This window comes from Mustela erminea, chromosome 2 (assembly GCF_009829155.1).
Source record: "Mustela erminea isolate mMusErm1 chromosome 2, mMusErm1.Pri, whole genome shotgun sequence".
Lineage (NCBI taxonomy): Eukaryota > Metazoa > Chordata > Mammalia > Carnivora > Mustelidae > Mustela > Mustela erminea.
The window spans coordinates 54,373,915-54,386,506 of record NC_045615.1 but is presented as its reverse complement, the minus strand read 5'-3'; the positions used below and the strand labels follow the sequence as shown (position 1 = coordinate 54,386,506).

The following is a 12,592-nucleotide window of genomic DNA, read 5'->3' as shown; positions in this document are numbered from 1 at the left end:
AAAAGAGCTTTAAAGCCATCTAGTGAAATATTTCACAAATGAAGAAACTGAGACATGTAGTGTACCTGACCTGTCTGGGATAACAGAGTGAGATCACAAGCCTCCCGCGCGTGTGTGTGTTTGACATTGTCCCCTTGGCACCAAGAGCTTAAAATTTCCCTGGTACATTATTTATTATTATTATTATTATTAATTTAGAAATGTACTAATCTCAGGAAGTGGTTTTCTTCTTCCCAGAATGTTGGACTGCCGATGTGTATCGACCTTTTTAATCCATCCACTTTTCCTTTTGTCTAGACTGTCATTTTATCCACCCATTCTTACATTACGCCTTCATCATTACAACAGAGATCCACAACCTAGCCACTCAGACTAAGTATGCTTTCCTTAAAAAAAAAAAAAAAAAAAACGTAAAAAATTCTTGGCAGTTTGAGTCCCTACTTACACTGTTAGGAATTTGGAAAGCATGTCACAGGTTCTACCGTCACTTTAAATGAATGTCTACAAATTTTGTTTTTGTTGTGCATTGTTTCTGGGAGTTCCCTTACCAGGTATCATCATCTCACCACCCTTTACATACTCAACATTGCCAGCCACCAGGATGCACGCAAATAAAGCTCTTTTGAAGAATGAGTTTTCCTTTAGCTTTTAGTTTCTGTTCCACTACGGAGGAGGGAGAAGTCAGGCGCACCCAGAACACAGAGCAGTTTGAGCGGCGCTGACAATCCCGAGATTGCAGCGGGTTGGGGACACTGCAAAAGCTTCTTGCCTTCATCCCCACCACGCCGGACTTCATCTCGAGTCCGCACCCAGTTTAATCAATCGCAAGACCCCAAGTCGTAGAGCGAGTCCAGTCCTGGGGAGTCTGGCTCAGGCTTTGCTGGCGCCGTGGAGAAGCTGGCAGGCGGCAGGCTGAGCTCCAGTGGATTCAGCCAAGAGGCTCGGGGCGCGCCCGCTGCGCTCTTGGAGTCCGAGTCTGGCGCACCGCGGGAGGCAGGCGCGCTCCCACTCTCCGCAGCCGCCTCTGCCCTCAGGTTTCTTTCGCCCAGGCTTCCGCTGGTAAACCAACAGCCCGTCTCCACCTCCGGCGCTGGGCGCGCATCTCCCTCCAATCCTTGCTTACATAACGCGGGCGGGCGCGCTCCCGCCGCCGCTTACCCCCCAGCAGAGTTGGGCTGCGCCCTCCACGCCTCCACCGCGAGTGTCTCCGCGCACCCGTGCGCCCCAATGCTAGGAGGTGACCCTTTTTGGCCACCCAGCAGCGGCAGCCTGGACGTCTCTCCGCTGGCGTGAGCACACTGAGATTGGAGACCAGAGAGCCCCACTGTGCCCAACTCCCTCCCTCTGCTTCCACCTCCTCCCACTTCTCGCTTCCTCTCCCTCCACCGCCTCACCGCCCCCCCCCCCACTCCCCTTGCCTGTGTGTGTTCCGCACAGAAGAGGGGACCAGGAGAGCAGTCCAGGCTCGGCGCGCGGCGGAGCTGCGGCTCTTCCTGTGGCTGGGGGGAGCGCCGAGGTGGCCGCCTTGCGCCTCCTCGGACTTCCCAAGTGGGGGCAGAGCAACCGCTCACCGAGCCGCCAGTTAGAAGGCACAGGGAAAGAGGGACGGCCAAACTCCTCCTCAGCATCTCCTCTCCACCCCCTTTTGGCTCCTGCCCTTCGAGAAAGTGGAGTGTGGCTCTTGGTTATCCTTATTTCTTCGGACTGCTTCGTGGTGCACGGATTCAGCGGCTTCCCAGTGGGGTTTTCCGCTGTTGGCGCGTCTCTCTGTGTGGTTCCGCCCGGCACACCTCTGTCGACGATGAGGAAAGGTCTACGGGCGACAGCGGCCCGCTGCGGACTGGGACTGGGATACGTGTTGCAAATGCTCGTGCTACCTGCCCTGGCCCTCCTCAGTGCCAGCGGTACCGGCTCGGCCGCTCAAGGTAAGAGAGTCCGCCAAGCTCCGCGGCCACCTCCCTTCGCTTCTCTCTCCCCTCCTCCTTCCTCTCCTCCTGCCCAGTTCTGGCTTCCTTAATTCGCCTCGTTGCTTTTAACTGGAAATCAGTTCACGTTCCACTTTCCCAACTAGTCAAGAAGCTCTGGTGGTTATTTTTAATCCATCTTCCGAGATGGGCACGGATGGTCAAGGGACGCACGGGGTGTGGACCGACATCTATCTGTCTCCGGGCATCTGAGCGCCTTGGGTGTCTTTTGCACTTTCTGCTCCACACTCATGTTGTTGCGCATTGTACACACAGAGGTTTGCAGAGTCTCTCGGTGCGGGTGGCTGTGTGGCGTACCATAGGTACCCCCTGATACGCAGAGGCTCCCCGCGCTGAGCCACATCTGGGGTTGCGGGATCTTCAGGGCGTCTCTGAGCACGTTAGACGCCGAAGGGCTCTCAGCTAAGGAAATGTGTCCATTACTGCCGAGGACCCACCAGCGCCGGTGCCACTCTGCTGCTTGGGGCGCTGTGGAGATGCACAGCCCACCCGGACCCGCCACCCAGCCTGCGGCAGGCCCCGCGGTGTGCACGCCTCCACACTCTTACCCTTTCCGAGTCTTCCTCCCAGTAAGCCACGGAGAAACTTAAAACCCCAGAGCTCTGGGGAAACGGACTGGTTGTTCAAACCAAATACGAAACTCCCCCGCGTAATGGGCCAGTTGATAACTCTGACATTTTAATTTAACGCGTCTGAGCTTTAAAATAAGTGACCGGGGCCGTGGGCAAAACAGGGGTGTGGAGAGGAGCGGTCCGGAGTTGAGGACAGATAAGGAGCGAGGGGAAGCACGGGGACTGCCTGCCTTCTTGTCCTCCGAGTTTGAAGTGGCAACGGCAGCTTTCAGTCTTCTGAGCCCAGGAAGCTGAGCGGAAGGGAGAAGGACAGGAAAGAGCCAACGCTGCCCCACTGGGGTCTGTTTCGGGTCACCTGGGCCCCCAACCTTTTGGTCCACCTCGGTCTTTTCGACCAGTTCTGTGGTGTCGCTGGCTTAGGGGAAGCAGCCGTTTTTCATAGGGCGGGGGGTGAAGGAAGCTTATGCAGCATTCGGAGGTAATTCAGGGATCCCATCATCATCCCGGTTACACTTCTTTCCAAATTTGGAGAGCAGAGGAGGTGCGGCGATGGCCTCGAACTCCCCAGGCGTTGCTCGGACACTCTGGAGGTACCCGACTGCATTCCCTCGGATCTGCGAAGGCTCTAGGAAGAGAGGGTATTATTGAAGGTGGAGGGGAGCGCTGAGCGTTAGCTAGTGTGGTCCGAATGAGGGGGGAAGTGATTAGCAAGGCTTTGTGAATTAGCGATTGCTACTTCGGGAGTAAATTTTCCTGCTGCCTAGCTAAGTAGCCACGCTCATAAATCCTTCCTTCCCCTCTTACCAGATGCCTCCCATCCTCGAAGTTCTGCCCTGATTTTCTTAGGCGTCCTTCCAGAACTCATCTGTCCATTTTGCAAAGGATCATATGCACTTGTAGATTTCTCGAAATTGCTAAGAAGTTCTCTGAGTAGCAGCCACGGGTGTTTAGAGAGAAGTGTTTGGAAGTTTAAGCGAACAACCTGATGAATAGTCGTGAAATCAATCGCGTGAGTCCCGGTGGGATTCGTCTACCGTTACTGGGCGCACAAAGGACCCAGCCCTGGGGTGGGCTTCAGGTGGGGGTGGGTCAGGGGAGGACTGGGCGGTGATAGGACTGTTTGGGAAAAGGACAAGGTAAAGTCCCCAAAGATGCCAAACAGGAGCTACAGGATTCTTGCCGAGAGCTTACTTACAGCCACGTTAAAAAGACTGGAGTCAGGGGAAAAAAAAAAAAAATCAATAAAGACAATCAAACAAGAGGTTGTAAGTGGATTAATATTGAAAGAAGGGAGGAGAGATTAAAAGAAAAAGACGCTGAAGACTGAGTGAGCGAGCTGTGCCACTTGCACTTTTCTTATACACCAGGCAGTCCAAATATTGGGGATTGAACCTGCTCCTCTGGTCTTAAATGGAAAAATAAAATGTATCCTGTAGGTTATATGCATTTCAGTGGTGTTCCTCTCCAAATCGTTTGTTTAGTTATTTCAGTTTCTGAAGAATAAACTATGTTTGAATCTTGTAGTCTTGAAAGACACTATAATACCACTTTTATCTTTGTTAGTCTCCATGATTCAGGACACCAGCTCTTCCGGTGTTGCCTGTTAGGTATTAAAAATGTAGAAAGCACCAAACTCAGCCCCTATCACCATCACTCTAACCCATTTTCTGGCCTGTTTACTACTGAGCCACTAATACACTTTCTTATCAGAATCACACTTTTATATCAGTCTGGCATTCAGACCTCCTTTTCCTTTAAATTTCTTCTCCTTTCTCCTCTCTCTTTAAACTAGAACACTAGGGAAACCAAAGATACTATTGCTCCCTCAAGGTATGATTTCCAAGTGTTGAACATTTAAAGATGGAAATGAACTATTTTTATGAATGGAACTACATATGCAATTAAGATGAGAAAGTTAATTTGAGTACTTGACAATATGGATGCGATTTATTTATTCTGTTGTTAGAGAAGTACTAGAAAAATTAGCAGATTTAGAAAATATGTATGTCTTCAGAAGTAGCAAAAAAAACAACAGATGTTTAAGATGAAAAAAGAAGCATAATAGGTCTTATTTGTGAGTGTACTATATTTTGTAACTGTAGTTTAAATGAAGACAGCAGTCATTTTATTCAGGTCCTTGGGAGATTCTCCAGGCTTTAGGCAACAACTTTCTCCTTTCTGGCTATGCATTAATTGTTTTATTCAGTATTGCCTGAAACTCCTAGCTCCGGGGGAAAAAAAATAGTGTTGCTTCTGACTTCTAAGAATGAAAGATTTTACTAGGTAAAGAGAGAGAGAAAGAGAGTATTTGATCAGTGTGCCTCAGAGTTAGTACCTCCTGTTTTAGAAATGCTTTCATTTCTGGATTACGCAGCATTGATATTCTGCTTATCTAGCACCAACTAGTGTTCTGAGTGTTAACATCACCGAAGTCAGAAGAGAAAATAAGTGAAAACCCTAGTCATATTGGGACTATTTGCTACTACCATAAGTTAATGTATAATGTATTTTTTAAACAAATAGTATACATCCTACAAAAGAGTCAAATTACTTTCATGCATTTGTGCATATTGCTGTGGTACAAATAGACAGTTGGCATGAAGGATTACTGAATTTCATTACATCACATACTTTCTCCATTTTAGGAGCAGAGTAAATTTATAAAATCACATTTGGCATTTGCAGTCAGGAAAAGTAGGTTAGTTTCCTTTTGTTTAGAAAAAATAATTCCATGTAATCTAGCTTAAGGAATGCTTAAAATGCCTTAAGAGGACAAACTTTTGAAATACTTGCAAAGAAGGAAGAACTATTGGATTGTTAACATGCACTGATTTCTTAGTCTTCTGTACTCTGGATAGTGGGGATTCAGCATTCAGCAATGCAAGTTCTTAGACTATCCCATTTTAGTCTGGGACCTGGATGTCCTGATCAGAATTCATACTGATCTTTTTTAAGCAACCTCCCCAAAGACATAAAGGAGGCATGAGCTCTCCCAAAGCAAGCCCTCCTAGCCTATTTAGAATTATTGTTGAGACTTAAAAATAACTGTTTTTCTAATGTATGCTACTTTCTCCAATTAGTGCCAATAGCCAGGGTGTGCTCTATTAGGCCTGAACTGCATTTAGCACTTTTCTGATTTAGGTCATGGCTTTGCTGGAGCAGCAGAGGGAGTCACTCTCAGAAGAAACATTAAAATTACAGGCTGCAACCACTTCAGGAAGATAATAAGGGAGAGGAGTGGGGGTGGGGATTGAGCTAGAGTCCTTGCCTTGTGATTTTTAATCCACTTTTTTTTTTTTTTTTTGGCTTTTGTATTTGTGGCAGTTAAAAACAAACCTGTTCACATTCCCCACAGATTAGAAACCCATTAGCTCATCTGGATAGTGAATGATATTAGAAGTAAAATTCTAAACAAACAATTGCCATGCACTTATTATGTCTCAGACTGCTCGCTATTTGTCAGGGACACAAAGTTAAAAGGGGCAGTTTCAGCCCTCAAGGAAGACAGACTTAGAAGCATATAATTATAACTCACTTTCTGAAAAATGACAATCAGCATAGGTATAGTACTTTCTGAATTCAAGTATGAAAGATAGTGAACATAGGTCAAGCTAAGGTTCTATTGGGAATGGTGGTGGGGTTTCCAGAATTTCTACACTGAAGAACTTAAGGATGGCAATTTGATTTGAAGTGGGGTGTTCCAATGCCAAATTTGCATTGCAACTGTCTAACTTACATTAAATCTTAATTAAATTTAATGTATATTTACTCTGGCTTTGAGGAGGCACAAGCTAAATGTAGTTGTGGTATGTGCCCATTCTGCCCATTGGCTTAGTATTTATCAGTGTCTCCTAATCTTGCTTCTGCCATCTCCTAATGTGTGGCCATGGGTGAGTTATTAAGCTTCAGTTTCCACAGAGGTAAAGTGAAGATCCTTTCAGTCCTGTTATGCTTGAATGAATACATGTAAAATGTTTACGGCCATACCTGGCCCATAGGAAGTAAACATTATTCTTTGGCTTCTAACTCTGTAAACCACTGGCAAAGAATCTAGAAGTTAAAGAAACTAAAGGTCAATAACTATGAACTCAGGCTGGGAATTACTGCAGACTCTCCTTCCCCAAAAGCACCAAATGAAGCTATCTGAGGAGATGTTCCGAAATAGATCACTGCAGACTCCTGGACAGTGACCTGCATGGTTCCTTGAAGAGTCAGTCTGGGGGAAGCTCTCTCCCTTCATAACCCCATTTCTTCCTTTCTGCTCACTCTGGGAAAATAAACCTAATGCCAGTTCTAAAAATGCCATGTTGAGTCACTGCTGGTTAAGTCCTGGCTGCAAGCTCTACCCTTGACTTTCTATCTTTACAATGAGTATTGAAAGGAAACTTTCCGTAAATCCATAAACTTTTTTGAGTGGGGCAGGAACATGCCAAGTGCCAGGCTTTCAGGCAAAATTTTAAGGAAAAATAACCCTTTATGTAAATGTCAATAGTTTTCCTTTAAAAAAATGGCAAAGATGTATTGTCTAATACATCTAAACATAATTGTGTGAGGCGAACGTGATAACCGCTACACTACGGAAACTAAAGAACATAATTGTGAATGGCATGTTGAAACAACACGGAGAAACATAGAAAAATAGGTGGATTTGAAGGCAAAGCAGATTCACCAGGACTTTTCATATATTTGAATTAAATTTCCAATAAAGAGTTTTAGTATCATAATTTAGAACAATGTGGATAATCTAGATAACATATTTTGACACTTTCACATTTAATTGGTTCTTGTTGTTTAATGGTTATTTCTATTTTGGTTCATGATCAGTGGGAATGTTGTTTTCTAGCTAACCTGTATGATAACACTAGGGATTTGTGGAGTATTTTATGTTACTTAGAGTTAAGACAGATCTTTTTCTTACAGTATTTTCATTCTGGCTTTAATTTTTGATTGCTTGTTCTACTCTCACAGATGCCCAGTTTTCTCACTTGCTTTCTTTGTTATCCTAACTTCGGAAAGTTATTTATGCACTTTTCATTGATTTCACATTCTGTTTGGATTTGGTATTGCTTATGTATTCGTGGAGGAGGGCTACATGAAACTGAGACCTTGGGCATTGTCCCAGTATTGCTTAGTCCAAGGATATTTAAACTAGAATGAGACTCACTGAAACTCAGTGCTATTTTTTATGTGACTTTTTTAAAGTGAAGTAAGTTTGCCTTGAGTAATACTAAAATACTACTGTCTCCTTTTTTCTAGATCTTAAAAATAAATCCAATAATTGAAAAATTTATAGTTTTTCTTATTTTAAATATTTGTCTTCTCCACATTTATGGAGATTTTAATAAAAGATTTTAATATAATAGTTTTATGAGCTAACAAGACCAGAGATAGTAAACTTTTTTATTCTCTCTACCTGATTAGAGCTCTCAGAAGAATTTTTGCCTTTTCATGAAAACCTGATACATATATTATGTTGACAATATTTTGATTCTTCAGAAGCAAAATGTTAGAAAATACTGTTCTATAATTTCAGGTTTTAAAGAAGAGTTTGTGTTTAAGTTGTAATGTGTTTTCTCGTCTTGAGCGTTCCTGCCTCCACAAAAGTTGCTACTTTGGGATTATATAGTGAGGTATTGAAATACACAAAGAATATTTCCACATTTTCAAGGTACCAAAAACATATCTAGCTTTTTACGTGGAGTTTTTAGTGTTAAAGTTATGGTAACATCGATTAAATCGAAGTTATAATTTGGAAAACGAGCTATAGCTTTGAAAGTGCCAAATACGCAGATAATTGTCCTTAATGTCATTATACTTTTTATTAGCAGAGAGCAAAAATGCTTTGTGTGGCAAAAGTGAAGTCTAATATCTGAAAACTCCAATGTTTGGGGAATACCCTCTTTTAATTAAATAACAAACCCTATCTCCATGCAGCCTGGTAGGAGAATGTGAGAGCCAGGGGAACCAGGTGAGACTTCATTATATTGGTATGCGGTGTTAGAGTTCTCTTTCTAAATATGGAGGCTCAAAATAATCATGTTAACAGATGATATTGACTAATCAAATTTAATGCCACAGTAACCACCCTTATTTATTTTAAAATGTGTGAAGATAGGACTTTTATCTTCATTAATCATTGTCATTTGGGTCCTGTGGCTAGTTTCATCTCTCAGCAATTATGAAAGCCATAAAAATGGTTCATGTAGATAAACATGTATTCTCTTCTCTCCCAACTAAGGAGATTAAACAACGGAAACTCCCTCAGCACATTTAACAAGTTTATTGATGAATGCTAACATCTCTCAGTTTTAGTCAATGTCTTAATTGATTATTTAATCATGAACTGCCTGAACTCAACTATATTTTTGGTCTTTTCTGTTTTTTGTTTGTTTTTGTTTGTTTGTTTTGTTTAGTTTTCCTGTTCAGAAGAAAACCCTTATATATGAACATTCCTTTTCAACAACAACAACAACAAAAACAGATTAGCACTGGCATATCAGTGCCTGTTTCAAGATACTTGTATCAAAATACTTTTGCAGCCCAGTTATAAGGGCAGATATGTTCATGAATGGAAATGCAGGTGTTTCTAAAACTCCAAGAATATTAGTGTGTATAAATTATAAAAGAGTAGCATAGAAACAAAGTAAGCTGTTTGCATAGAAATGTAATCACTTTAAATTAATTCATAATGTGTTTTCTGTTAGACCATGGAAGTTTTGTGCAACATGATAAGGGGTGTGGTGTGATGATATCCATCCTTATATACTTACATAAGTATATAAGTATACTTATATACATACTTATGTAAGTATATATATAAGATATAAGTATATATAAGTATATACTTATATTCATCCTTATATACTTATATCCTTATATACTTTCATCCTTATATACTTTAAGCACAATGAATTACATTTATGTATAAAAGTAAAGAGAGCAATTTTGAACAATTCTAATCTCTGAATTTGCAAGTTTGTTCCTTGTAATCAAATTGCATATTTTAAATCATTCTCCTATCTTTCTAGATTTCAGAAATCTAAAAAAGTCCTTTCTACAACCAGATCAAAGAGTACTCTCTTTAGCAAGTGGTATTCTCTAACTTTTGCAGGAACTGAAAATCATCATCAGTGAAAAAAGCTCTGCTGTTTTATTACATGTTATTTCCAGAGTCCTGTATTATATCTAACCCAAACCAGGCAAATAACCAAAATTACCAACACAACAGAAACTTTATGATTGGGAAGATAGAGTAAATAGTGGTCATTTCACTTTGAGCATTATGTCTGTGTGAAATATGTTGACATTTAAATTTCACTTTTGATAAGGGGAAAATGATATATTTTCTCTTCCCCTGAATAAAGAATTTGCCAAATATACACATTGTAGCCACCCAGTGGAAATGCTCCAGTTTAGCAAGCAGCAATCTTGAAGTCATCCTAAATAAAACAGTAATTATGCCTGTCGTTTTCTTTAGCAACTTTTCCTTCTTCCTCTGGATCTTCATAAGATGACGAAAGAATATAAGCTTTAAAAATGTATTAGGGATCACTTTCAAGGTTTGGAAGAGCCTAAGACATTTCCCTCCCAGGCTGCCACCCCCATCACCAACCGAGCATGCAGCTTGGTGGAAAACAGAAGCCCATTTCAGTAACTGCTCTCAGAAGCTGAGGAAAAACAGGCATGTTCAAATGATTTATTATTTTTGGTATCCAGAATAGAGACCTCAGATCAGCATTTCATCATAATATTATTCAACAAGCTCTCTGACTTGCAACTTTTATCTAAATAATGGTGTTGGTCTGCGCCAATTTAAGTTTACACAGCAGAAGAACTTGGAAAGTACTTAAAAGGTGTATACTTGAAAAAAATTATGTTTGGATTTTATTTGGACCTGTTTGAGCAGGATGTGCTTGTTTGAGAAATCTAGACTTAATTAGTGGGATCCTGATATATGGTGTCTGAGTCTATTTCACTAGTAATAGAATATATAATTAATCCTCCAGTGGTCATTATAAAATGCACTCTCATTTCCTGAACTACTCTGTTAAATATTGTCATTAATAAGAATATGAACATCGTAGTTTAAATCTCATGTACATAAGAAATCCAGTCGCATTTTTAGAATTATGTAGGTGGGGTTTTTTTAATTTAAATTCAATTAATTAACATATAATGTATTATTACTTTCAGAGGTAGAGGTCAGTGTCATCAGTCTTATGTAACACCCAGGGCTCATTACATCATGTGCCCTCCTTAATGTCCATCAACCAGTTTATGTAGGCGTTCTTAAGGTCGGTTCTTCAACAGAAATATTGCCTAAATGGAATTTTATCTTTATGAAAGTATCATCGATGTCTTTATATCTTGACCTCTATATATTGATCAAAATATTTATTTTTGTTTAGATTTACATACACATGCATATATTTATGTAGAATTAGAAGGACCACAGTGAAGAGACGTATAGTTTATTTACTATAACATAATAAAAAAATAAAAAGGATGGCTAGGAAAAGTTTTAACAATAGATAATATTTTCCCATAGGAGTGGGAGTAATCAGTTTATTGGATTTATTAGAAATGATGATAACGTGAAGGGTACATGTCATTTTTTATTGAATTAAATAACTATAGAATTATTTCCTATGGGGTATTTCCAGGCAGAGTCTTAATGAAATGAAGACTTACAAGGAATAGACAAATATAGTTCATAATTCCCTGGGAGCATATATATGCTGGCACAAATTGTGTCTGTGTGTGTGTGCTTGTATGTAACTATTTTTGCTTTAGGAGAGTTTTTTCGAAGCACCTTGGCAACATACTTAGAAAAAAAAAAACACCTATCAAAAAATGAAAATAAAACTTACTTATAAAACAAATTCATAAAGGTAGTCATTGAAAGAGGAAGCAGATTTCATCACTGCTTTCTAACTGAAAAATTATACTCTACATTTCTGCAAAATGTGCCTCGGTCTCCTCCAGGTGCTAAGTCATTTGCATAATATGACACCAGTAGAAACACCTCTGTCCCTTGGCAAAATGGCTTATCTATAGAAACAAGTTTTATCTTCCATGTGAGAGAAACTAAGGGACCCCCACTTTTACTGGCTTATTTCAACATGTGGAGAAATTCCCGTTGTTTCCTACTTGGTCAACTATAATTTGTTGGCCAAGGGAGAATAACTTCCATGCGTGGAGAGGCAAAATCTTCAATCACATGCACGAGTCCCTCGCCAGGTACTCTCTGGAAGAAAGATTTCCCTGGTAAACACCCTGCCTGATGTGATCTCTTTTGTGCCCTGATGGAAGGAGAGGTCAGTTGTGTGGTTCTTCCCTGAATTCTGTGATGATTTGTTTCAATTTCTTAATCAAGTATGGAGTTATGTTTCCAGACTGCAGAATATTTGGTTTTCTTGGACTCCCTTAGATCCTGTATCTCTATCACATCCATTGAAAGCTTTATTTAAACAAACAAAGATACAAAGTTAACTGAGGAGGGGAAAAGGTTATTACTAATGAAAGAAGATTCAGAATTTCATTCCAGATAGAGGAGTAATATACTTCCTTGCTTATGTTCAAAATTGTGTTAAATGCAGGTTAATATATAAATATTTATATGATACATCAATATGTGATGTATCATATAATTCTTGTATCATGTGTATCATATTAATTAACATTAATTATGTATACATATTAGTATGTATCATATTAATTCTTACCTTACATTGTCACATCACTTGGCGTTTCTGAACTAGAATTTTAAAAGGTGCAAAGAAATGCTAGTGTTCAGAATACTGTCATGTATGTTCTCTTATCATACGTGCCATACATTCTTGGATGATATGGGGTTCTCCTAACAAAATGTGTAGGACTCTGTTAAGAATGGCAAAATAAATAATAGTGCCTCACAAAGTTTTGTGATTACAAGCCTAAATGCTAATGAGGGTGGTTGCCTGTTTAATGCTGAATTGCAAGGTTAAAAAGAGGGTCTTAAAGATAACAACCCATTCCAGAGTCCTTGAGTTTGTT

At 40.6% G+C, this 12,592-nt stretch overlaps 1 protein-coding gene across 2 annotated transcripts in view; it reads left to right on the top strand.

Moving 5' to 3' along the window:
- Nucleotides 1–1,385: 1,385 nt before the first annotated feature.
- Nucleotides 1,386–12,592, top strand: part of UNC5C (unc-5 netrin receptor C) — a 352,673-nt gene continuing 341,466 nt past the window's right edge. For both annotated transcript variants that reach the window (XM_032332945.1, XM_032332944.1), the window contains exon 1: nt 1,386–1,925. In XM_032332945.1, coding sequence (XP_032188836.1) covers nt 1,802–1,925 — 124 coding nt within the window. In that variant the 5' untranslated portion in view covers nt 1,386–1,801. The remainder of the gene's footprint in view (nt 1,926–12,592) is intronic.